Below are 26,189 nucleotides of genomic sequence, written 5' to 3'. Positions count from 1 at the left end.
CTCGGCCACAAAGGCTCCCCCGGGGCTGCCCGGCGCCTAGCGCGCGGCCCCGTGCCCGCTGCTCCTCGGGCCCTCGGCCCTCGGGCCCGTGGTGAGGACGGGCCGGCGGTTCTCGGAGCCCCGCGGGAGGATGTCGGGGGATACCGAAATGGATAAAGCGATCAAGGTAAGGAGCGGCTCTCGGCATCCCCGCCGTGGACGCCGGTGGCCGCTTCTCGGTGCCCGCCGGCCTTCGGCTGCTGTCGTCTCCCTCGGTCTCAGAATCACAGAATGGCAGGGTTGGACGGGACCTCACGGATCATGAATCTCCAGCCTCCCTGCCACATGCAGGGCCACCAACCTCCCCATTCAACGCTAGACCAGGCTGCGCAGGGTCTAGAGGTCTAGAGGTGCCAACATCCAGTCTGGCCTTGAACACCTCCAGGGATGGGGCATCCACAACCTCTCTGGGCAGCTGTTCCAGCACCTCACTACTCTCTCTGTAAAGAATTTCCTCCTGACATCCAACCTAAATCTCCCCTCCCTCAACTTAAAACCATTTCCCCTCGTCCTGCAGTTATCAACCCTTTCAAAAAGTTGATTCCCCTCCCCTCTATAGACTCCTTTTAGGTATTGAAAGGCTGCAATGTGGTCACCCCGCAGCCTTCTTTTCTCCAGGCTAAACAAGCCCAGCTCCCTCAGCCTGTCTTCATAGGGGAAGTGAAGTCATCTGGGAAGGACAGCTGACAGCTGGGAGAACAGCGGTGAGGGTTTCCCTGAGCTGATCTCTGGGGTTGGGCTGGAGGCATCGGGGGGGAAGCAGTGGGAAAAGTTTGAAAAAGGGCACTTTAAAAGTTGTGATTTTCCCACTCAAGGCAATTAAGAGGATACAGAGGGTTATTTGGACAACACCTTGTGTTCAGCGAGTGATGTGCACATGGTCAGTGCAGCTTCTGCTGCAGTCACCACCTCAAAACACAGAACTTACACCAGCAAGGAGAAGTTCAATCAAACCTGAGTTATAACCTACTGTCTGTGTAGCGGAGAGCTCAGCAAAAAGCTCAGCCTGAAAGAATCAAAGAATGGTTTGAATTGGAAGAGATCTTTATGACCCCCAGCCCCACCCCTGCCATGTGCTGGCTGCCCCCAGTTCAGGCTGCCCAGGGCCCATCCATGGCCTCGGGCACCTCCAGGGATGGGGCACCCACAGATCTGGGCTCTCTTTGCTCTGAGTGAAGAATTTCCTCCTGACGTCTGACCTAAATCTCCCCTCTTTTAGTTTAAAACCTATTGGCCCTTGTCCTGTCACTATCTGCTTGTGTAAAAAGTTGGTACTCCTGCTTATAATTCCTCAAGTCCTGGAAGGTCCCAGTGAGGTCTCCCTGGAGCCTTCTCTTCTCCAAGATGGGACTGAAGTAAGTTCTGCGTTCAGAGGGATGCTTCTAACCCAAAGTACTTTCCTGATTCTGGTCTTGATCTGAACCCCTCTGAGCTGAGAGGGGCAGGAGCCGACACAGCGCTGTCCCTACAGCCATACAGCAGTTCTGATACAGGTCTTTATATGAAATACTTAAAAACTGTCTGTTTTGAAAGTCTCCTGAATAGCTGCTTCAGCTGCGCTGTGCTAAGACTGATGGCAAAGCAGGGAGCCAGCATATCAGCCTGGTGCTGGATTTCATGGTTAGGTTGCAGCCTGAGCTGTCTGAACTCAGGGCTCAGAATTCTTCCCACTTGGAGCTGTTTTTATTCAAAATGCAAAACCCATGTCTTTTAAATCAATCTGGACTTCAGAAGTGAAGAAGTGTTGGACTTCTCTTGCGTTGATTATTTTATTTATATTTTTTTATAGAATGAATCACAGAATGGCCTGGGTTGGAAAGGACCTTAAAGATCACCCAGTCCCATCACCCTGCTGTGGGCTGGTTGCCACCCACTATATCAGGTTGCCCAGGACCCGGTCCACCCTGGCCTTGGGCACTTAGAGGAGTGGGGCATCCACAGCTTCTCTGTGCCAGAGCCTCACTGCCCTCATGCTGAAGAATTTCTTCCTAATGTCAAAGCTAAATCTCTCTTCTGTCAGCTTAAATCTATTACTCTATGTCCTATCACTATCAAAGCTCAGTGAGCTTTGCAAAGATAAATCCTGCAGTGGCAAGTAACAGAGAAGATTGCAAATGCAATACAGGGGGTGTTTTTAAGTAGATCCTTTTGGAATTCATTTACTGAAGGAAGCATTTATGAAGCCATCCAGGCTTTGTGACAGATGACACCTTGCACAGAGAGTCCTCAGCATGTTGTGTTACCATCACTTGATCTCACCCTCAGTTCCTTCAGGTGATTGTTGGGCAGCCCTGGGGCAGCGCTGCTGAAATGGATGTTGGTATTTTCACAGGGCAGATTTTTATCAGGGTGATTCAAATATTTCACTCTGTTTGAATGGGATGAGTCAGTGTTGATTTACAGCTTCGTACGGTCTTGCTGCTGGGTTTGGAGCTTTTGTTTCTGAATTAGGAGATGGAAGCAATGTTGTACATGAAGGAGCAGTGAAGTTCTCAAATACTGTGTTTTATATCAGTAGGAGATGGTGAAGAGTGTTTCTTCATTACTGGATTATTCTTTCTAACTTGTGAAGCTACTTTTGAAGGAAGATTTGAATCTAAATAAAAATACAGGGAAAAAAAAGTTGGGTTTTTATTTAGAACAATAATGCCCAGAATGTGCAAAAGGAAATACATTTTCTCTTCATGAAAAATTGACTGATCTGCAGCTTTTGAGTTTGTTCTTCAGGAACTGACAACTACCAGATCTTATTCTCACTTCATCTGATTTCCATTCCTCTGCCCTGTTCTCCCAACTCAGCTGAAATGGGGTTTCACTCAATAATGTTCTTCTGACATTGTGCTTTCGCTCGGGTTGTGATGCCTTTGGTTCTCTGTGTCTGAGCAGCAGGAAGCTGACGTTGGCTTTTCCCTTATGTGCTTCTCACAAGGTAGTGCAATTTGTGTTAATTTAATTGACAGAAGCACAAAGAAGCGTTGTCTGCTTTGAAAACAATAAAGCGCTGTGATCCCGTGTTCCTGGGGCTTTGCTTTTTCCCCCTCTTTATTTTAAAACTCCACCAAAAATCTCCACTTAAAAGCTACCTTTCACTGTTTCCTTTCATGCTATCATCTATGATCAATGCAGTGTCCACTCTGGGTTATTTCCTCCCTTTGTCTCTTACACTCTCTAACCCCTTCAGCTCTTGCCTTAAGGATCAGCTTTCCTCTGGCTTTGTTTCCAACCCTTGTGGTTTCAAGTTTGGCTGCAGTGTGGTCAGTGGGGCCACAACCTGTGGGTCTGTCCATGCTTTCAGCAGCACAGCCTCCATCTGTACCACGAGTGGATGCTGAAGTGCTGAAGTTTTGAATGAAAATTAATGTAGGCAGAAAATCTGACCCAAAAAAGTTGCATTATGTGTGGTTGGCTCTTCTAAGCATTTACTTGCTTGCTTAAGCATCTCTGGAGCCAGCTTTCACTACCACCTCCTTTGCTTGGAGTTGATCAGAAAGCAGAGCTTTTTGGAAGCTGATTCTGAGCACATGTGTGATTTGTGCCCCCAGTGTGTACGCACCATTCTGCACCCAGTCTGCATTTCCCAGTGCTCCATTTGCACCCCACAGATGTTAGGACATGTTTAAACACGACCACACCCAGGCTGTGTCATAACAAACCCCTGCCCTGGTTGTATGGATTTGGACAAAAGGATTATAAACATGAGCTTGGTTCACTCTCAGACAAGCTAAAATGAGTCACGCAGCAGTTAATTTGCAGTATAATGATTCCAAAGGTTTGCAAACCTGGAGAAAACAGAAAAATTATTTTCCATTACACTGTATGACCAAGAAGGATGTGATAATGCTGTAACTGGGCCTTTGCAATTGATCATTTGTAGGAAGAAAGCTGGATTTAAGGGCTGGGCAGGGAGAAATACCCTTTGTACACTGCCTGTGTTAGAGCAGCAAGATCCCATTTGCTGTTCTCAATAATCCTGCTTCAAAATGCCAGGGGGAGCAGCCTCAGCAGCACAGAAATTGCTTTCTGCTGAGCTATATTCTGTGAGCGTTTGCTCTTAGGTTTAATTTGCCTAGGTGAAGCAGAACTGCAGAACAGGCTCCGTCTGCACTCTGCTATCTGCAGATCAGCTGCTGAGCTGGGTGTTTGGGAAGGGTTGTAGTAATTTTGATGTTTGTTTTTTTTTGTTTTCTTTTCTGTTTGCTTTTTCCCCTCCCCCTGCTCCTTCTTGAATAGGAAACCTCCATTTTAGAGGAGTACAACATTAACTGGACTCAGAAGCTGGGAGCTGGGATCAGTGGCCCTGTTAGGTAAGGCCACGCACCTGTGGATCTGTACGTAGTATCAGCTGTGCAGAAGTGAGTATGTATTTTAAGTGTGCAAAGAGCAGAAGGCATGGCGGCGTCGAAGGCTCTACAAGCAAATAAATATCTCTGTACTCACAGCTGAAGTGTGAGCAGGGAATTTGCTGTTGCTGGGTTTGCTGGAAGTAAAAATTCTGCTCACTGCTGCCATATTCCTGAAATCAAGCAGCCCCAGGGATTGGCTGTGAGCCGGTGGCACAGGGAAGTGCAGCTCAGGCACTGATGTCCTCCTGCTGCCCCATCTCACTGCTCCCATCCCAGTGTCAATGCTGGGACCATCAACACCACGTGCTGCTTTACCAGCTGCTTTTTCAGCTCCTCACGTGAGGCCCAGCAGAGTGTGCACCCAGCACCAGGTTTTGTGTGGCTCTGTGACCACTGCAGGAGCTGGAAACAAAGCGTGTTCCCCTTTGGGAGCAGGAATTTGTTTCCAGCGCCTGTGCTCAGATGCGTGGGAGCCTGGTGGGCTGTTGTCCCCTGCCACCATTTATCTTTCTTTTCAAGCAATTGGATTCTCGTCCATTTTCTGTCACCGCCTCCGATCTTTATTAAAATATCCCTTTGTTCTCAATGCTTTTTGCTGCCTGTTCTTAGGGCCCTGCCCTCTGACGTAGTTCAATTGTTAATATTAAATGGGGGGAAGAGAGAAAAAGCGTGTGCAGCACGGCTGGTGGCCTTCAAAATCAGGATGTCCGTGCAGAAACACTTGATTTATTGCAGACACCATCCTCCATGGGAGATGCTCAGGCTGCCTCTGTGTGCTTTGGGTTTTTTCATCACAAGTGGCTCTTGGGGATGAATAGAAGGAGTGCATTCAGCTGTTTGCACGGCTCTGAAGCACTCCTCCTGCATTGCTGAAAGCAGAGCTTTGTGTCGGGTGGTTCTGCAGAAGGTGTTTGGTTGATTTGGAAGGCCAAAAGCTGAGGCTTTCAGCTGGGATACGGTGACAGTGCTCTGTGTATCCCATGTTCTGGGCATTCCTTGTAACTACACATCAGTTTGCTTGAAGTATCTCTTTAACATCCTTGCTAGCCAAATAATTTTCTTGCTGTAATACCAGAGTCTGCGTGAAAAAATCCTCTCAAGAACGCTTTGCACTGAAAATCCTTCTTGATCGTCCAAAAGCTAGAAATGAGGTACAGTTTTTATTTGTTCTCTGCCATCTGACGCACCACAAAGGTTTTCCCTTTTAAGGAACTGCTGCAGCAGTTTAATATCTGTGTTCTGCAGGTCTTGCTGTGCAGGATTCCTTGCAGTTAGTCCTCCAGGCTTGTTTCTGGAGCACAGGGGTGGGGACACCGGGTTTGCCTGGCCTTGAATGTTCTATGTTAGCTGTATGTGTGCAAGAGGAATCTTCAGAGCTCTGCCTCTGCCCCGTGCAGTGTGACATGAATGGCTGAGGTGTCATTCTGTGTCCACACATCTCACTCTTGGATGTCGCTGCTGTAAGAGCTGCCAAGAACACCTCAAGTTGCACATGAAATTGTTTGGGTTTGTCTGTATAGGAGAAACTAAAGCAGCTCACTGATACCATCTGTGACTTGCTGAGGGTGATGAGCGTGCCAATGCACCAAACCATCAGCCTCTGAAATAATGAACAGCTGTCCAAGTTTCCATGAAAGTGGGGGGAGGGGGGGGGTGTTCAAATTGTCCTCAAGGTTCAGGCAATTTCCATTTGTGGACTAAGTTTTCCCTTACTGCTCCCAGAGGAAGAAGGTTTGGATATGAAGAGCATCCAGCCTTGCAGTTCAGGTCACTTTAAGTCAGGTGACATTCCTTAGGTTCCTGTTTCAGAAAGTCTGAGCAGATGAGTTTCCTTGCATGTGTCGTGAGCACTGCACTCCTCCTCTTGGACATGAGAGGAGCAGAATTATGAAATGTCAGGTTTTATTCTTGAATTTCAAGACACATGTCAGCTTAAGTCTGATCTTCATTACAAATTTAAAGCTAGTTCTACTTCTAAATTTCTTAAGCTAAAAAAAACTCTCAGCAAAATTAAAGAGCAGCAACAAAGCAGCCCTAAAGATTGGGCTTTATCAGGAACTGCTGGATTTCATTTTGTCATCTGTAACAAATGGACTCGCTAAGCACAAACTTATTGTCTTAGTCTCAGTGTGTAATGGCTGCTGGTTACTGATGTGGATATTCAGGTGTTTTAGGTATTTCTAGCTTTTTGAATAGTTGGAGGAGAATTTTACATTGCGTGTGAGCAGTGCTGAGCAGCAGTTGAGGGGGAGAGGGGATCAGAGCAGCTTGGATGCACATCACTATGTACAGTAATGCTTCTTCCCTTCTCTTTAAGGTACGTCTGCACATGATGTGTGCAACACATCCAAATATTGTTCAAATTATTGAAGTTTATGCTAACAGTGTGCAGTTCCCACATGAATCCAGCCCAAGGTAAGACTGCACAGCGTGTTTCATTCCCACAGCTTGCTTTCCATACTTAGGCCAAGGTATAGTGGAGTTTGCTTGTTTTTTTTCCCCTTGCAATCAGTGTGGCCAAAATGAAAACTTACTGAGGGTTCCAAACATTTCTGTATGTCAGGCTGGGCAACATTTACTTTTTCCTGTTGACATCCAGGCCTTTACATATTTAAAAAAAACTTGATTCCTTCAGTAATGGTTTTGAGCACATCTTCATTTCTGAGGTTTTGCACTGATTCAGTCTGTGACAGCTGCATTGGCCGACAGGATAAAATATAGGAGAACTAGAAGTCAATTTCTTGAGGCTCTGCCAGTCCTCATCTCCTTGATGTCTACACTGTGTCCTTTGCAATGACGGCAGTAAAACTGTAAATTAAAATCAGGAGGTACAGCAGAGTAGATGAGTATCATTAAAGATGACCCTCGACCTCCTGCTTCTCCCATGCCACAAACATCTCCAGCATGCAGGCAGATAGCTGGGCAAGGATGGAGGCAGGCAGGTGTAGGTGTGCTCCAAGCCAGCTCAGTTTCAAGCACTCTGCCTGCATTATTACTCTTTGGAGGTGGAGTTGCACATTAGTGCGTCTCAATGGCTCCCAGACCCGAGCTGGTGGAAGATGTGGATGCAGGGTGCAAATGCACCCGTGTCATGGGATTTGTTCCAGTGAAGTGAGGTGGGTTCTCAGCATGAAGAGCAAACTGTGGGCTCCTGGCTGGCAATGAGTCAGGTGTGGTGGGAGCCAGAGGATCTGCAGGTGATGTACGAACTCAAACAATGGCTCAGAACAACTAAGTGGAAGAAGCGAGTATGTCTGTTTCTTTTGGCCTGCATCTGTAGATATGAAGTATGCATTACTAGCTTAGCAATTCTGTTCTTCTTTTGATTAATTTTAATGTAACAAAATGAAATGCTTTTGAACAGGGCTCGGCTCCTAATTGTAATGGAGATGATGGAAGGGGGAGAGCTATTTCACAGAATCAGCCAGCACCGGCACTTTACTGAGAAGCAAGCAAGCCAAGTAACAAAGCAGGCAAGTTAACACCCATATATAAGCAAATCCATGAATGCTAATGGCTAAAGTATTTAGCAATTTCTTGGTGGGGGGGAGGTGGGAAAAAAGGAAGCTAAAATAATCCTCAGTTCTGATCGAATGATCATTGCCTGCTTTGTTATAATCTGACAATGCTTAAGTTTCAATACAAGGAAAGAATTTGAAGGTGTGGGCTCCTTCTGCTGTGTTGGGACCCTACTGTCTGCTGTCCTTAGCAGTGGTTTTCCTAACACGGTTTGCAGACGTTCACTAACAAGAACTCTTTCCTGCACAGTCTTTGTCTGTATGTCTCACTATTGTCCTGAAAGCATTCCATCCACCAGTCCACAGGCTCTCACCAAACAATGCTTGCTCCTGAGCTCCAGTTTGAGAATCATTCTTGGCTGTGACATAGAACTTAGAATTTCTTTCAGCTCTTAAATGGGCTGGCAGACAATAACTCGTGTCCTGCATCAGTGGTTTTTCACCTGAGTTCTGTGCTTAGTTTTGTGGAAGAACCCAAGAGGACTGTCCAGCTATAGCTCATGTTTTCTGTGCTGTTCTGATTTTGTCCTTCCCTCTCCATTTCTCTAGGCAGCTCATTCTTGAATGTTGTGATTTTAGAGGGTCAGTATTTATTACTAGACATTTTGGTGTCCATGGGCTATTTGTGGCTTAGCAGTGCATCTGCTGTGACTAACTCATCCAGCTGGAGTAAGCAGGATGACAAAGCAGAAGGTCACTGTGAGATTCACTATGGGGAGCCCTAGTGTCAGCTCTCAGTTCTGGGTGGTTTGTTCCTTTAAGCCCAAGCTGTTGGATGACTTGTGGCACCAGAAAGCTTTATTCCATGTAGGGGATAAAGGAAAGAGAACGTGAGATGAGATCATACAGCATTTGGTATAAACTGACACCATTGTTTATGAATACACCCAGTTCCTGATCACCCCCTTTCCCCTCTGTTGGGGAGATGATGTTTTTGGTACTGAGGCCAACAAAAAAACAACAGAAAAAGAGGGCTGAATAATTTCATCTTAATATTCTGTCTTGTGCTTTGAGTTATTTCTAACGAAATGCTAATATTGCTGCTACTTTTTGGCTTCATCCAGCAAAGAGATTAGGTGGAAATACAGAATTATTCTTGACACATTATTGTCATGTCCTTTGAGTGGGTATTTGATTCTGGCACTGCAAGGCAGTTACTGGGATTAACATGTTGGAAAATTCTTTTAAAACTATACCTTTACATTGAACACAGATTTGATACACACTTGGGTTGTTCATGCTCCAGTAACTCTTTGTGTTAACATTTATAGGCACTGTTTACAAGCAGTGCTTATAAGTGTACTTTGGAAGCAACATTAAAGCCTTATTCTTTAACCTGGTGATTCTCATCAATGTCTTGAACAGATCTTGGTTCCTTGTAGCCAGCAATAGCTAAAACCTTGTCACAAAGCTCCCTCACTGCATCTGAGAATACTCATTATATTTGTTTCTGAGCTAAGTTAACACTGAACTTCTTCTGTCACAGCAATCTGCAGTCGTTTAAGGACTCAGCACTTCACCCAGAGTGCTGCTTAAGGGTGTGATCCTGCAGGAGGAACACTTGCAAATGAGGATCATGTGCCTTTGCCTTACTTTGGTTTCAGGAACGCTGTTCAAGTATTTATGATTTGTTTTCCTTTAAACAGGTTGCACTTTCAGATGCATAAAGTCTGTAGAGCTTTCATGACAAGGTCACAGCTTTCTAAACCACGGCAGCGTAAGAAGTTGCCTGTGAAAGAACTGAGTAATACATTTCTGTGTAATACTATGTGAAATGAATAGACTGCAGGCAGTACCTTCAAGAACTGAAGAATAAAGCTGCCTGAGTGGTAACTGTTGAGTTTGTTAAAATGCAGTAAAATATTTTGCTGAAGTACTGAGGCAGGAACTCATGTTTGACTTACATAATCACTGGAGAGCATGCAAGCAAGTTCAGTCACCCCCAAGGGCTGGAACAGCATATAAAAGGACGCTGTCATGACTCATTTCACTTCTGGCAGGTGTAGTAATGCCCAGAGTTAGTCAAACAAAAAGGGGTGGGAAGCCCACTACAACTTAGCTTTTATTTTCTGTTTGCTTTGAGTGAAATGCAAACTGAAGAGCTTCGTTGGTTTCATCTCCCTGTCTTCACACTTCACTGCACTGTTGCTCTGTACAGCCAGGGTTGTCTTCCCTCAGAGTTGTATACAAGCAGAATTAAAAAGGTTGGGGCCTAGGCTGTGTTGGCAATGTCTTTTTTAAAGGTAATTGAAAAGATAGAAAGACAATAACTCTCCAGGCTGAAGGAAGAGTTCTATAATTGCAGCTGATTTGTTGTGCCCTTTTTCAGATAGCTTTGGCTTTGCAGCATTGCCACTCACTAAACATTGCACATAGAGACCTCAAGCCTGAGAATCTCCTCTTCAAGGACAACTCTTTGGTAAGATTAAAACTTGGCATTGTTTTTTGCTGCTGAATTCTATAAAAATGGCTCCATGATGATTTTCAGAATAGTTTAAAAACGTAAACTGATATTAATGCAATATTTTGGTGACAGAAAGGAATGACTTTTGGCTTTGTGTGTTTCCATACCCCTGTGTGGTCATGGGGAAAATCCTCTCCGCCCCACATGTCATTAGGATGTTTTATACATGCCATGTAGCTGCTTTGACTGAAGTGTGCATACCATGCTACATGTTTCTTCCTTCTCTTGCCCATAACCTGCACTTGCAGTGACCTCCCTACAGTGCATTTGACTCTTTCCAAAGCAGAGAAGACAACTGCTTTGACCCCGAGTGCCCAAGAGAACAACGATGGTTGTTGCAAAGATTGGTCTATCATCTTTTAGCTGCTTTGTGGGATGATAGGTGTGTAAATACAAAACAGGAATACATGGGGTAAAGGTAAAATGAGTAGGAAGCATTAAGGATGTAGTAGAAATGCTGATTTTGTAATGTAACATCTCGTTTTAGGATGCACCTGTTAAACTGTGTGACTTTGGGTTTGCCAAAGTAGACCAAGGTGACTTGATGACACCACAGTTCACTCCATATTACGTAGCACCTCAGGTAACAAACTGTTATGGTTTGAAGTTATAGGGGAATAATGACCTTTTGCTTGTGCCTTCAAAATAATCTAATATTAAAAGCCCTTGCTGTCTTATTAAAAGCTTCTGCATGCAGGAGTCTTGAGTAGTTTAGGAGCAACCTTTCAAGACTGAGTGCTACAATGGTACACTGATCAGAATAGGAGATCGTGATGCAGGTTTCCCAGATTGTGTGGTTGGTTTGAAAAAGTCCCTGCTTCACAAATCCTTGTAGCTCAGGCTTATACAAGGTTACATTCCAAATGAATGTGCTGAAACAGTGAGGTTCTATAAAGGCAGTTGCTTAGGAGGAGGGCAGTGTCAGAGGTTTACCAGTTGACTTTGACTTGGCTCCCTTGTCATTATGCATTGAGACATAATTTATAGTTGCAGACAGGCTGGTTTTTGTAGCACTACTTTACCTGCTTCACTGAATCTTTCTCCTGTGTTGGAACATTCGGTTTTAGGAAGAGCTGAGTCTGGTAGTGTTCAAGAGCTGTAATAAGGCCACTAGTGGAAAAGAATGCAACATCTTTGGCATGGGCATCTTGTTTGTGGTGTCTGTAAGTTGTGTGCTTTTTGCAATCTTCTCCTCTTATGGCAACAGGTATTGGAGGCACAAAGGCGGCATCAGAAAGAAAAATCTGGTATTATCCCCACCTCTCCAACACCTTACACGTACAACAAGGTAAGCCATGAGACAGGCTGCATGTCAGTGTCTTCAAAGCATTTTGTTGAGTTGTTTTTTTTCCCTCCACAGATTTAGATGCTGTACACATAGTCTATAAGTGCAGTTTATCACCTAAGACAATAAACTTTATTGTCCTCAAATTTCAAACGCTTACAGCCAGGAGCAATAAAGTTGTTCAGGTCTCTGTGACGTCCATACATCTAACTAGGTAGACATCTCACACTGAGCTACAAGCAGGATCTACAGGGAACTGGAGGGAAACATCATGTTGCTTGCTAACTGGTATATTTATGTATCTTCAGCTATAGGGATATAATATCTTTGGGGCTGTATTTCTCAAATGTGTGGCTTATTCAACCGTTCTGAAGGAAGGAATAGGGTGTTCACATCTACATTGGTATTTCTCCCCTTAAATATGTAGGGCCAGCCCAGGTTTCATTCAGTTGATGGGGAGGACTGGTACAAATAATGATCTGTGCAGGTAGCTGTCTTTCTCAGTTAGGTTAAAAGTGACCTGGTAAAGGGAGAAGGGGAGTGGATCTGTGTTTTTTCTGGTGGAGTGAATAATGGAATTTGAATGAATTTGGTCCCAGCCTAATTAATGATCCTCCAATTAAAGGGAAAATATGCACTCATTGTTAACAGGATCACTAAATGTAAATGAGATTTTTGAGAGACCAGGTAGGAAGCTCTTTAACCTCCATTCAAATGAATCCTCTTCTCTGCTGCCAGCTGCAGTTTCTGGATATGCAAAGCACTGTTTAGGCTACGTTGGTCAGACAGTCGTGGTGGTGTCTTGTCTGCATCAGGGCTCTTCTGCCAGATGACTGGTAGCACACTGAGTTGTCTGAAGCAGGAGACCATGGGCAATGACAACTGCTGCTGGAGCCTTGGCAGAGTTCTGACAGAATGTGTCCTGAAAGATTGGACTTCTTCTTGGTCACTGCAAAACATCTTCCTTCCATATCAGCATCGCTCACTTCACAAGGCAGAATCAAGTATTGACTACTGTGGATTGAAGCAGGTTGAATCTCAGATAACAAGGGTTATCTTTCATTGTAAAAGATGCAGTTCAGAGTCACTTGAAAGTGGTTACTTACTGTTCATACTGTTCATTTCTTCTTTAATAAGCCAAATAACCTTGTCCAGGGCAACTAAAGCAAAATGTGGGCCGTGTTCTTGTACAAAATAGAAAAGCTTTGAAAATAGGTATCAACTGGAGTTTGCATACTTGCTAACAAGTGCCTCGATCACCTGGGTGTCGCAGCGTGATGAGTGAATTTGTTTGCATGTGTTTCATTTAAAAAGTACTACTTGGTCACTCTGAACTGCTTTCAGTCATGGTGGCAGGACTGACTGCAAATGAACAGCCTCATCCTTACCTTGCCAAGTGTGACTCACTTGCAAAAGCAACTTCTGGCATATGCCTGGTTTCCCCAAATAGACCGTGCTAAACTCCCAGGTACCCCATCCTTCCACAGCAAGTCAGAGCCTGGCAGAAAGGCCTGTGATTCACCTTCATGATCAGCAGCTCCATCCCGCAGATGTAAATTGGAGGAAAAAACACGTCTGTGATTTCCTGAGTATTTTTGTTAAGCTGGGTGCATTGGATCAGATGTGTGTGTTTGTCATAGTAGAGGAGGCTGACTCTTGAAAAATAAAATCTCAGAACCATATCCAGAAAGAATTTAGATTTAGACACCTGTTTCCAACTTGCACATCTAAAATCCTATTGGTGCCATTAGAAATTATCTCTAGTCACAGTAAAACAGGAAAAACAGTAAAAATCACATGGCTAAATAGAAATTAAGACTTCTAGATCCATCTGACTGACACAAATACTTATGTGGAGTGACTCTGTGGCCAGAAGCGAAGGCTGTAGTTTAATGTTCAGTAAGAGCTGATTCAGGTGCGCTCCCTCTGGAAGGAAACAGTCACACCTTTGAAAGCCCTTTTCTGGGTCAGTGCTGATCCAGTCAGAAACCAGCCTTGGGAGCTGGGAATTCTGTTTGCCAAGTTTGTCCATGTGGCTTCACAACCAGAAGTGCAGCATTCGGCCCCAGGGACAGCATGGTGCAGCTGCACAGGCTTCTGGCTTTGGAACTGATTGCAGAACCTCTCCAGCCCCTCAGCTCCCCAAATCTGCCTTCAGGTAGTTTTCCACAGCCACCTGCACCTAGCTGGAGCTCAGGATTCTCCTGTCTGTATATTCCTGATCCTTCTTGCATTGCTATAAGCCATCGGAATTCCCCTGGAGAACTGAGAGGGCTGAAAACCAACCAGTAAAAAGATAAATAGATAAATCCCTGCACAAATGTAGGAAAGAAATATTGCAGGTGAGTGACAGATGCAGAGGCAGTCCTTCCAGCCCCAGCCTGCACCAAGCAATACCAGAACTGCATCTCTAAGGATGTGTTCCAGTCAAAGTCTGGGCAGTTATGATCCTCTTCCCTTCTTCAGAGTGGTTGTGAACAACAGATATCCAGATTCTCTCTTTTTTTTTTTCTTCCCTATAGTATCACATTCTTAAAATTTAACGATTGAATGATATTCTGATTTCTGCTCTGACATTCAGAGCCAAGGGTTCAGCTATCCTGAGGGGTAATGAATATGCAGCTCGTTCCAGCCTCTGACGCACTGCAGTTTCCATGCAGGTTGCCATTGCCCAGCAGAGTCATAGGAGCACGTTCTGTAAACAAGATGGCTCAAGTGCTGGAAGGGTTCAGCTTGGCAGCATGGAGTTACCTTGTGCTTGCATGTTTGCCAGGAAGATAATTTCAAATGCACTTTTAAACCAAATGAGCAGGGAGAAACAGCGAGCAGGTATTACCCTCCTGAAGGAAAGAACACAACATCCAGCAGCTAAAAGGGAGAGAAATACTTAGGAAATGTTTCTGATGGAATTATGGCCTTATAAGAGAGGAAGAACAAACCCATGAGGATGCTCAGATGTTCCTGTTTTTCGGAGCTGTGCTCCTGTGTCCATAGGGATCATGTAGAACATTTAACACAGGTGCGTCGCTGCAAATCGCGTCCCAGTGATCCTTTCCTTGCTTTCAGAGCTGTGACTTGTGGTCCCTGGGTGTCATTATTTACGTGATGCTGTGTGGATACCCTCCGTTTTACTCCAAGCACCACAGTCGGACAATTCCAAAGGACATGCGGAAAAAGATCATGACAGGAAGTTTTGAATTTCCAGAGGAAGAGTGGAGCCAGATCTCAGAGATGGCAAAAGACATTGTGCGAAAGTGAGTCAGCTGAGGAGAATGTTGTGTTGCTCTGTGCTTGTATTACGAAATTGGAAAATCACTTGACAGTGCTTTAGCACATAGGGATTGTTTTTCCAGCGGCGGGGTGAATTGTCTGCAGCACACAGAGCTGAAAAGATGCCTATGTTCAGCACAAAAGAAGTTTGGTGAATACTTCCCCCCCTCCCCCTTTTTCTTTTCTCTCTGTGTACAATTTCTGATGACCCTAAAGTTGCTGGAATGCACTGTGCTTTTATTCTGTAACTGTCTGCACAGCTGTGGGCACTCTCCAGGTGTACATCTCCTGTGGCAGTGTCCAAACTCCTGTAAAACCAAAGGGCAGAGTGTCAGACTATGAGATGAGGTTTTCCATGGGTATTTTGTTCTAAATGCTGCTTGGGAGCTGGTTTTCCTGCAGTACACATCTCTCATTTGAAGTATTTCAAACGTTGTGATCCAGTGGTCCTATCTGAAAGCATGAATGTAACACTGATTATGTGCTGGCCTCACTTAATTTTTTCAAAAGCAAGAGGGACTTATTGCCTTTGTATCACCAGAGGAACTGGAAGGGTAAAAGCAATAGAAATAGGGGGGAAAAAAATCTGTTATACAGTTTTAAACTGTTGCTGTTGTTTGTGATGTAATTAAAACCTCCACATTCTTAACATAGTTTGGAAAGAGTGCTGAGTCCCGTTTATAGCAGCACAGGAAGGCCCAAATCTTTCACCACATAAATTGCAGATTATGTGGCAGTGAAAATTCTGTTTAAACCGAGGTCAGCAGTCAGAAGGTTTCCTTGTGTTTTAAAATGGCCACAAAACTCATGGAGTGCTGTCGCTTGGCTTCAGTTCACTCAATTCCTGAGTAATGTTATCAGGACTCGCTTTCTGGTCTTTTTCAGCCAAAGAGTCTGAATTTGAGCTTACAGTGCAGGAGTACATTTAGAATGTATATAATTACGGAGGAGTTTACATTTTATTTGTGTGCATGCACTTCACATGAAGGCTTGCTCCTGGAGAGCCTATTTTGCATTCCGGAGGCCATTTCCCTTTGAGCGTGTCAAATTGGTTTCTGACCCCAAGCTCTACAAGCAAAACTGCTTGAGTATAGATGAGGACATTGAAAACTGATGAAAAAGGAAGGCATGTGTCTTGGATTAACACCGAACTGACAGCCTGTTTGGCAGCATGGCCTTGCAAGTGAAATGTTACGAGCCAGTCTGTGGTCCCGCTGACATTTTGTAAAAGTGATTTCCACTTTCTTTGTACATTAAACAGTTCTGCTCTGCAGCCAGGAAGCTGATTTGGAGTATTGTCTGAGAATGTGTGACAAACTGATCAACTCGTTCTGTTCCTAATTGAAACATTTGGAATACTTGTCAGCACTCTGTGTGAAATGTTATTTTTCTATTAAACAGTAGTGATTATCATGGGAACGTGAGTTTATCTGCATAATCTCTTTCCAGGGTGTCTTTCCAGTAACATTTAATTCAGAGGGCTTTTCAGAGATTTCAGAATAATGTTCCTTTTCATTCTGAGTCACTGTAGCTTGCCAAAGCACCCATTATTTCAGGCTTTCACAGAGGGGAAAAAAAAGCAAAGGGGTTGCCCAGTGGAAGCAGTTAATTCAGAAAACAGGTTTTGAGCTTTGAAGCTTTGCCTTACTTAACCATGCCCACAGTGCTTGGTCTGCATATAGACTGTCATGCAGATGAGCTTTAGACACGCGTTTCTATGGCGTGTCGGCCTGGATCATTTCCAGCTTGTCTGGAAGATAATTTCCCATGAGGGAGGATGTGAATATAATGTTCAGCTGGATGCAGGTATTAGCAACATGGCGTCGGTGCCTTTCTTTACACCGAATTGCTGCTAATGACTGAAGGAGCTGTGACTGCGTTAAGATTCACCGCAGCAAGGCTCAGTGAGGCTGATGGAAAGTCGGGCTGCCTTGAGGTCAGCTGAAGGTTTTGGTTTATTGGGAGCGGTTTTGTTTTTTGGTCTCCTTAGTGCTTAGAGATTGCCAAGTGCTCTGCTCACACGGAGCCGTGCGTTGTGCATCCCAAAGACCTCTTTATGGACTGATGGATTCCTCTCCCAGGTTGCTGAAGGTCAAACCGGAGGAGCGGCTGACCATCGAAGGCGTGCTGGACCATCCCTGGCTCAACTCCACTGAGGCACTGGATAACATCCTGCCCTCTGCCCAGCTGATGATGGACAAGGTTTAAACAACGTTTTGTTGTATCAAGACTATTGCACAGAGGAGCTGCTCAGCTCCTGGGCGGTTTGAGAGTTGTCTGTCACACCCCGGCCGTAGCTAACATTGTCCATCAATTCACAAAGCATAATTCTTTTCATTCCAGGCAATGGTTGCAGGGATACAACAGGCTCATGCAGAACAGCTTGCAAACATGAGAATCCAAGACCTCAAAGTCAGTCTCAAACCCCTTCACTCCGTCAACAACCCTATCCTGCGCAAAAGGAAATTGCTGGGGTAACTCTCTAAAGCTGTTTTTGAAAGATCAGCGTGTAGGCAGCTGTGATGCTTGGAGAGTGGCTTTAAATGTGTTACAGGTTCATTCAGTTGTAACTGTGCTCCTGAATTTCTGATTTGGTTGCCACACTCTTCATGCAGAAGCGGGTGGTTGGAGCAAGTCGTACTTGCATGATATGGTGCCTCTTCCAAGATAGGGCGGTGAGAAAAGAGATGGAGCAGGTATTATGTGATGGTGGAACAGATCCATTATGAGATGAGTCAGATGTTGAGAAGGCAACACAAGAGAAAGAATTGCAATTTTTTTTTTCCAGATCTCAACATTTGCTTACAAAAAAAAAAAAAAGTCAGGTAACCTCTCTTTGTTCAGGTTACCTAATTGAAAAACAGAATGATCAATTTTAGGATTACCCTTCAATTAGTTTGAATTAACATTTATTTTTCTTCATTTTCTTCATTTAAAATGGTCTCGTAATGCAGCATGTTGTAATAATTAATGCTAAATTTGGCTCCCTTTCACAGCTTTCCAGACAGTGAAAGAGAGTGCTGTGCTGGTGCAGTTATGCAACGAGTAACAGACATGACTTGCATTCAAAGTGTAATTGTTCCTTCCTTGTTCTTTTGCAGCACCAAGCCAAAGGATGGTGTTTACATCCACGACCCGGAGAATGGAAGTAATGATTCCAATGTGGCTCTGGAAAAGCTCAGAGACGTGATTGCTCAGTGCATTCTACCACAGGCTGGTAAAGGTTGCCACTTTTAAGAAAGTTCCATTCCTAAATACACCAGGCACTGATTTCCTGTGCCTCAGGATCAGTGCATCAATACTGACAGTCTGTCTTGAGAGGATGTTTTCTGTGGACTGTAGTGCATGCATAACAGTGTCAACAGCAACATGTGGAGCTGTTAAAATGAACTTCCATATAGGAATGTTTGCCTTCAGGCCAGTTTCCCAGTTTGCGTGAGGCAAGGGGGAATAACTGAACATAATGTTTCGTAAGTGCTGGATGTTGCTCAAAGGCAGAATGACAAAGCTCCTGTTTGTCTTTGTTCTCCTGAACAGGAGAGAATGAGGATGAGAAGCTGAATGAAGTGATGCAGGAGGCGTGGAAGTATAATCGGGAGTGTAAGTTGCTGCGAGACACTCTTCAGAGCTTCAGCTGGAATGGTGAGGAACTCCTCCTCCCTGGAGAATGGTGCTAATGCTGGTGAATGGGTGGGAGCAGGGATCTTATGACATGGAAATGAAAACAAACTGGAGTTTGTGCCAGGCTGGTGTAGGTTACAGCCCTTCTCCAGCATGGATGTGTTAGAAATTGAGGCTTGAAATTCTGCTTTAAAATCCCTGTTTGAGGTTCAGGATAGAGCTCTCAAAGGCACCAGGTTGTTTACAGACTTTGCACAGATAGATCTTTACATTAGAAACTGCTTCAGCTGGTTTCCTTCCAGCTGCTTATTAGCCTCGTCCTGCTGGAGGCTGCTGCCCTTATCTCTGTCAGCACAACATCTCTTCTGCTCAATTTAGGGAGGAAATGGAATTAAACTAGGCCAGCTGCTTTTGGGGCTGCTCAGATGGCTCTTGACATAACAGAGCATAGTGTCAGCCAGGTTCACAAGGCTTGGCCATGCCTCTTCCTTAATTATTGTTTTTTGTTTTAAGCAGAGCCAGAGATCTTCACTCATTTTGCTGGCCCTGCAAATGCTGTCCCAAGTGTGTTTTCTCTCCAACCAGTGTGCGATGCCAGCAGTAAGGACTTTCCTCCTTGTGCCCAATGCCTGCTGACTACCTGTTCTTTTCCTTTCAGGCAGAGGATTTACAGATAAAGTGGATCGACTAAAACTGGCAGAAATAGTAAAACAAGTTATTGAAGAGCAGACAAACTCCCATGACTCTCAATAGCTGGAGCTTCTTAATCTTTTTTTTTTTTTTTTTTACCATTTAAGATTTATTCTTTAACTGTAAAAAGTATTTTTATGTAAATTAATAAATCATAATTATTTCATTAAATTTCCATACTGCTTGAAAATGCTGTATAGTTGTAGATACAAAAAAATCATTGGTACTGTAATATTTTTTTAAAACTCAGTTCCTTGAGGTATATACGATCACTTACGTACTGTTAATTGTAAGTCCCCCAGATGGGGCAAATTATATTGTTAAAAACCATTCTTTTTCTTAATAACCAGTTGCAGAAGCTGCCTTCCATCTGCTATACATACAGCCAGCTGCAGTGACTATGTATATGAAAATGACAGCCAGTTTCTCAACACCCTGCTCAGTAAGTACTTGAAGCAAGTGCTGTGAAATACAAACTTCATAGCTACCCTTTGCACCTAAATTCTGAGTATGTAGAGGCAACAAAATAGCCTTCTGTTCTGCTAGATGACCCCAGAGCCACGCTTGGCCTTGCCAAGGACACCTGAGTCCATATGCTAGCTGTGTTTTTCAGTTCTGATCAGTAGCTGCCTTTCTTTCCCTTGTAACCCATCTTCCTCAGAACTTCTTTATGGCCTAATGGCCGTTCAGCATAAGGCTCCTCTTTTTATCATACTCTTCAACAGCAGAATCAAAGAATGTTCTAGTTACTTACGTACAAGCTGTTTTTATTTTCCTGATGGGATCTTCTACAGACAGCAGTAAATATGGGGTCCATTTGTTTCGTCTCCAGATCAGAAGCTGTATGTGTTGCACCCTATTCTTTCCTCTCTAGAAGACCCAACACTTTGTTTCAGACTTATCCTCTTGTTTGAAAGAGATCATCGTGGCAAGGTTCCTGATACTGCTGTGTGAATCCACAGCGATCCTTGTGTCACCCTCTGGAGTCCAAGCTCCCCATCTCTTTGAGGCCTTCGAGCTCCTCCTGGTGGAGCCACAGATGCAGGGCTGCTCCTTGACGCGTCCTTACGCTGCCTGGACCACGAGGCTGTCCAGGGCAGATTCTTACACTAGTTTGGAACATTGGCTCCAAAAGCTGCTTTTTTTATTTTAAACGAAACAAACAAATGAAAAGATTCTGTACATATTTCTAGTTTTCTACCTTCTGACACTTTTCTTTCTTTGAGACTGGTCGAAGGCTTTTTATAGAGATATTTTGGTACCAAACATGTGCAGACGTTGAATGAGTTTGGTCTGCAGACTGAAGTGCCAATTCAGGGCTATTAGTATTGACTCTTGATCATTATTGTTATATTTCATAGCTCGTTAATTTTGGGTTTACATTTCCAAACTTGAGCCATGAATCTCCCATTTTCCTGACGGCAGTCCAGCCTCCTTTTTTGTCTCTTTTCTATAACAGACTTCCTTGTAACCTTTAGCTTGGATGGCAAACCACTGTCTGACTCTTTCTATACGATTTTGTAAGCGGTAACTCAGTTTTTCTACATGAAGGAGATATTTCATTTCCCATTCTTCGTCAGCACCTTCTCAGCTTTCTTTTAATCCTGTTGACAGTTTTCCAATGCCTCATTTACTGCGGAGTGAGAACCACAGTCCCCAGCTGACCATCACTTTCTGATGGAATCGGGGAGTTTTGGCATAAGCCAGAATTGTATTTCTGACACTACGTGGAATGTTTGTGTACTGACATGTATCAATGACAACTGGAGGGAATTGGCAGGAGATGAGTATTTGTCATTTCTTGATCTTGCGTCAGTGACTTTGTAGGCCATATATGCCTTTCTGTCCTTGTCCTAAATACCAGACCACGTCAACATCTGCACAATCTTGAAATGTATAGACATTTCCTTTATAACTTGAAATTTGTCCTTTTTGGGGGAATATCTCATGGTGTGGGAACTTCTAAGTATGGCAAATAAATAAACAAGGAAATCACCAGAGTTTGAATAGGAGCGCAGAAAATTCCCCACTAAAGCACTTTGCACCCCTGCCCTCTGAGGAGGAAAACACTCTGGCACTTTGTTGGGAGCCAGAACTTCCAAGCAGAAGCATGGATCAGTTTGTAGCTATGCCATGCCACAGCCTGATCTGCTCAAGCAGCTTGGGAGCATATATGGGAGTATAACATGGGGACAGGATTGTTCTTTGGAAGACTGATCTGCTGCTAAAGACAGCAAGGCTTCTAACTGTGTGTGATGCTCTGTAGAGATTGCTTCAGCCTGTTTTGCACTACCAAGAGCAGTTACCAACAGGGCAGTGGGTGCATCTGTTGTGTTTGGGTGTCTGAAGGGAAGTCACATTTCTGAGGGCATTGGTGAGGAGGAACCGTTTTCTATGGGTTTGCTATTGATTTTAGTGTCTGCGAGAACTGAGAGTGCTCTGATTAAAATGGAGGCAGGGAGGGACAGATTAGGAAAATTCAAGGCCAAATAGTTTTACTTCGGACAAAATTGATTCTTTAGCTCTTGAAAAAAGTTACGTTTTGGATTTCAAAATCAAATACACTTGAATTGATCTCACTTGCATATTTTGAAGTGATATTTTACTTTCTCTTTTGTGTTTCTGTTCAGTTGACATGAATGCAGGATACCTTATCTTGGTTGTGTAGCCTTTTAGTGGTAACAATCTACTGATGCTTTACAGCAGACTGTGAATATTGTAAATATCTTGAGATGGAAGGGTTGTGTGGGAACAAGGAAGACATTCTTTGTAAAAACACTAAAAGGAAATGGGGAAGCTGTGTCACTGGGTTGGTTGGTTTGTTTTTCTAGAATTTTATTTAAGAGAAAAGTCTCAAATCATTTGACTTTTTCAAAACTTTATGTATATCTGACTTCTCCTGTGACTTGATTATTTAAGGCATATGTATTAAAAGGTTAGAAGAACTTGACTAGAGAAAGATTGGAAATAGCAACATGTCAAAGTTTTGCTGTCACACCTTCACATTTTTCTTTTAGAATCAATCTGTCCTCATCTGCCACGTTCAACTCCTGTGTATGAAAACATTTGCATTTCTCCTTTTCAGTGTTACCTGTAACATGTTAGTTTATTTCTGATCAGTATTATATTGTAAATATTACGCATCGGTGTATATAAATGATTTTACTAAACTTACTGGTGGCCTCTTTGTTTGGTCCCCGAGTCCCTTTGGCAGTGAAGGGAAGAGGATTGGGGGGGGAGGGATCACCGTGCTCCTGGTGCCACCCTGAGCTTCCCCACGTCCCCTCTGCCCTAGCAGCAGTGCTGTGGAGCTTTGGTTTTGTGTCACTGATAGGAGAGAACGAGAAGACAGACAGGGTTTTACCCAGCCCGTGAATTCATGTCTTCTGAAAAGCTTTAACCACCGTCTGCCATCAGGTGGCAGCAGGACATCCGCCGTGCTGCGCGTTAACCCCGTTGGGGGAACGGGTTTTTTTCTGGTAGCTACAGCTTCCAGGGAAGGGAGGGATGAATTATTCTGTGCTGCTGCGGTAGCACTTGGTGCTTCTTGCCATTTTCCCCTGCTGAAGTCTAACAGCTGCATTCTGACAAAAGCATTCCCTGGGGCAGGAGCAATGAGCCTTACTGCAGGTGAAGCAGGGCAGGCACTTCTGGCAGGGCTGGCAGCTGGTGGGAACCCAGGAGGGGAGAAACTGGTGGACCTTGGTTCAGGCAAAGAACAATTCCCAAATATTCAGGAGTATTTAAAGCAGACAAACCAGCTGCAAGAGCTCTGTGACTGTCTTCTACATGTAGAAGAGTACATGACCCAAAATATGCCTCTCCCTTTCCAGCAAAAAAAACTGCCCTTGAACAATAAAGCATTCAGTGATGTGCCCTGCAAAGATATCTGTCAGCATAAACTACAGGCTCTCACCCTGCAGCTGAAACCATTAGCAACCAAATCCTCATTGTTTTCCTGGTAATCTGCTATTCCTTTCCACTGATGAATGCTTAATCCCCTTTTAAACAAATTGCCACAGCAGCACTGGCTCATCGCACTCTCAGCAAACAGGGTCAGCCCCAGCAGGATGCAGTATTTGGGGTGTATGTAATGGGGTGCTGCTCCTACCTGTGCTGATGCCAGGGTCCTGCCGTTGCCTGTACTCCCCATGGAATGTTTGCATTCAAATAGGAGCCAGACAAACAGACACTCCCTGGGCCCTTCGTTCCAGCTGACAACCATGGCTTCAAACTGGACACAACCAGGGCTTGTGCCAAGGCGTGTCCCAATGGGCAGCAGGTTTCTTATTGTATTGGGCTTCTCCTTCCTGTCTGTGGGGCTCCTGCTGCTGTGTGCAGACTGCAGCCCCCAGCCCACCTGGGGCTATGCAGCCTATGAGATAGTAACTCCAAAGAAAGCTGGCTCTAAGGCAGGCAGAGCCAGCCAGGGCAGCACGTCCTACTTCATCAGCATTCAAGGTGTGAATTATACCATTCACCTCAGGCAGAAGAAAGACTTTGTAATTAAAAACTTCCCTATACTCACTCGTGACTCCAAAGGACAGGTGATGATCGAGCAGCCCCGCGTGCTAGCAGATTGCTATTACCACGGCTATGTGGAAGGAATCCTGGACTCCATGGTGACTCTGACCACCTGCTCTGGGCTCAGGGGACTGCTGCAAATTGGAAGCTTGAGCTACAGCATCGAGCCCCTGGCAGCTTCCTCCACATTTGAGCACCTTCTGCTGCAGAGGGAGGTGGCAGTTCCTGGGACAGTGATCTACAAAACACTCCAAGGTGGCAGGCGATTTCCAGGTCGCGGGACAGCACCCAGGCAGTTCCAGCCCTGGGGACGGACACGGTACTTGGAACTCATGGTGGTGGTGGACAAAGAGGGGTTTGACTCCTTTGGCACAAGTATAAGAGATGTGACACTAGAGGTTATTGAAATAATCAATCTGGTGGATGGACTGTTTTCCTCTGTCCGCCTTCGCGTGTTATTAACGGTACTGGAGATTTGGACAGAGAAGAACCCTATCAGTATCACCAATAACTTAACTCAGGTCCTTCACAGCTTCAATCGCTGGCGCATTCAGCATAGCCCTGCACACATCATGCACGATGTGGGGTGTCTGTTTGCCTCGCTGGACTTCAGTCACAGTACAAGAGCATTGCACACGGATGGTGAATCAAACTTTGCCAGTGCATGCAACAGACAGCGCTCCTCTGCTGTTGTATCATTTGCAAAACAGACTTACATTGACACGGCAGTCCATGTCGCTCACGAGTTAGGATATGTCCTTGGCATGGAGCACGATGACGAACACTGCAGGTGTGGAAACGCCTCTAAATGCATCATGAACCCAAAGAGCACAGCGAGCTACGGATTCAGCAACTGCAGCACAAAGTACTATTTTGATTTTATAACATCAGGGCAAGGAAAATGTCTGAATAACATTCCATCATCTATAGGGAGATTTGTACCGCAGCGCTGCGGGAACGGTATCCTGGAGGACAGGGAGGAATGTGACTGTGGCTCAGAGGAACAGTGTAAGTCAGACCCTTGTTGTGACAATACCTGTCAAAAGAAGGAAGAAGCCATCTGCACTTCTGGACAGTGCTGCAAGGATTGCAAGCTTCTTCCAGAAGGAGAAGTGTGTAGGAAGAGCATCAATCCATGCGACCTGCCTGAGTACTGCAACGGGACATCTGAGCATTGCCCAGAGGATGTGGCCAAGCAGGATGGAACCACGTGTGCTGCAGATGGATACTGCTATTCAGGAAAATGCAGATCTCACACATTACAGTGTCGGAATATCTTTGGTGAGAGAGCACAACCTGCTCCACTACAATGTTTCGAGGAGCTGAACACAAAAGGGGATCGGTTTGGCAACTGCTGGGGAGATGGCACAGACACCAAATTTCAGAAATGTAAGTTAGAAAACGTCCTTTGTGGGAGGGTGCAGTGTACTAATGTTAGACACCTGCCTCAGGCAGATCACTCAACCATCATCCAAACCCCAGTGGGCGATACCTGGTGCTGGGGCACGGAGTATCACGTGGGCCTGGACACCTCAGATGCTGGAGTCATTGAGGATGGCACGCAGTGCGGCAAGAAGAAGATCTGCATCAATCGGACATGTGTCCCTGAGGAGAAGTACCTGGCATCCCACTGCTCTGCCAACACAACCTGCAGAGGAAAGGGCGTTTGCAACACTAAAGGAAACTGTCACTGTGACAATGGCTGGGCACCTCCCTTCTGCCAGTATGCTGGCTTTGGAGGAAGCATCGACAGCGGCCCAACACCGGTCACGAAAAAAGGGCTTTTTAAGTCCATTGTCAGGATTACTATACTGACTGGCACTGTTCTGATACTTGCAGCACTTGCCATTGAATACATCAGAAAGTTTATGGCAAACCAACTGTTGAGCAGGCCTGCTGGACGAGGTCAGTCCAGAGAGGGGGATCCTGAGAAGGAAGAAAGTGAATCCAAATCAGCTGAGAGTCAAAACTCCCCAGTATAGGACTTGATCTGCTGCAGCTGGGCTCAGACACTGACTCCTGACACAGCTGCAGTGGACTCATTTAAAACTTATTCTGTAGAAGTGTACAGTTTGGGAAGCTCAGTTTCTTTTCTGTAGGATAGCAAAATGAAATTGTTTTGATAGATGTCAGTAAGAAAAAAAAAAACAAGACTAAAATGACAGAAGGGCTCAGGTTCATTTGAAATCCTGATGGTTTGCACAGGCAGTCATCGCTGTGAGCGATACATGGAGCAGTGAGGATCCCAGGGTGGCTGAGGCAGAGCCTTTGCTTGTACCAGTGTGTAACAACCAGAAAGATCAACGCAATGGAAAGGCAATACAAGATGTGTAATGACAGAGGGACAAACCCCACAGAAAGGTGTTATAAGGGAAGGGAAAAAAAAAGGACTGCTCACCCATCTCTGAAGATCTAGGCTCACAGGGGAGAGATCT

General features: G+C 44.8%; 2 protein-coding genes across 4 annotated transcripts; both read left to right on the top strand.

Moving 5' to 3' along the window:
* The first annotated feature begins 61 nt into the window (after positions 1 to 61).
* MAPKAPK5 (MAPK activated protein kinase 5) lies at positions 62 to 22,404 on the top strand. Of its 3 annotated transcripts, XR_006177823.1 has the most exons (15): positions 62 to 166; positions 4,270 to 4,343; positions 5,458 to 5,533; positions 6,700 to 6,797; positions 7,747 to 7,855; positions 10,230 to 10,319; positions 10,852 to 10,947; positions 11,572 to 11,652; positions 14,716 to 14,903; positions 17,001 to 17,121; positions 17,263 to 17,393; positions 18,021 to 18,142; positions 18,457 to 18,561; positions 19,199 to 19,672; positions 20,063 to 22,404. XR_006177823.1 is itself a non-coding variant. In XM_042865597.1 (14 exons), the coding sequence occupies exons 1-14, from the start codon at positions 131 to 133 to the stop codon at positions 19,291 to 19,293; spliced, it is 1,422 nt and encodes a 473-aa protein (XP_042721531.1). In that variant the 5' UTR covers positions 62 to 130; the 3' UTR covers positions 19,294 to 22,404. The 3 variants fall into 3 exon arrangements, 2 of the variants coding, with proteins under 2 accessions (XP_042721531.1, XP_042721532.1); XM_042865597.1 differs by having other exon boundaries at positions 19,199 to 22,404; XM_042865598.1 differs by having other exon boundaries at positions 63 to 166; positions 18,021 to 18,136; positions 19,199 to 22,404.
* A 1,370-nt stretch (positions 22,405 to 23,774) lies between these two features.
* On the top strand, positions 23,775 to 25,736 carry LOC122176916 (disintegrin and metalloproteinase domain-containing protein 21-like). The gene has a single exon (XM_042865895.1). It carries the CDS (start codon positions 23,781 to 23,783, stop codon positions 25,734 to 25,736), a length of 1,956 nt encoding a protein of 651 aa, XP_042721829.1. The 5' UTR covers positions 23,775 to 23,780.
* The last annotated feature ends 453 nt before the right edge of the window (positions 25,737 to 26,189 follow it).

The sequence above is a fragment of the Lagopus leucura genome, unplaced genomic scaffold (assembly GCF_019238085.1).
Source record: "Lagopus leucura isolate 7727_CA_CO unplaced genomic scaffold, USGS_WTPT01 Super-Scaffold_806, whole genome shotgun sequence".
Lineage (NCBI taxonomy): Eukaryota > Metazoa > Chordata > Aves > Galliformes > Phasianidae > Lagopus > Lagopus leucura.
This window is presented reverse-complemented; position numbering and strand designations above follow the sequence as displayed.

Bases quoted from the DNA above. Each gene is read 5' to 3' on its own strand.
- MAPKAPK5 (XM_042865597.1), top strand. From the start codon at position 131: ATGTCGGGGGATACCGAAATGGATAAAGCGATCAAG. The intron at 4,344-5,457 runs GTAAGGCCACGC...CTGTAATACCAG, and splicing joins GGGATCAGTGGCCCTGTTAG to AGTCTGCGTGAAAAAATCCT. The intron at 11,653-14,715 runs GTAAGCCATGAG...CCTTGCTTTCAG, and splicing joins CACCTTACACGTACAACAAG to AGCTGTGACTTGTGGTCCCT.
- LOC122176916 (XM_042865895.1), top strand. From the start codon at position 23,781: ATGATCGAGCAGCCCCGCGTGCTAGCAGATTGCTATTACCACGGCTAT.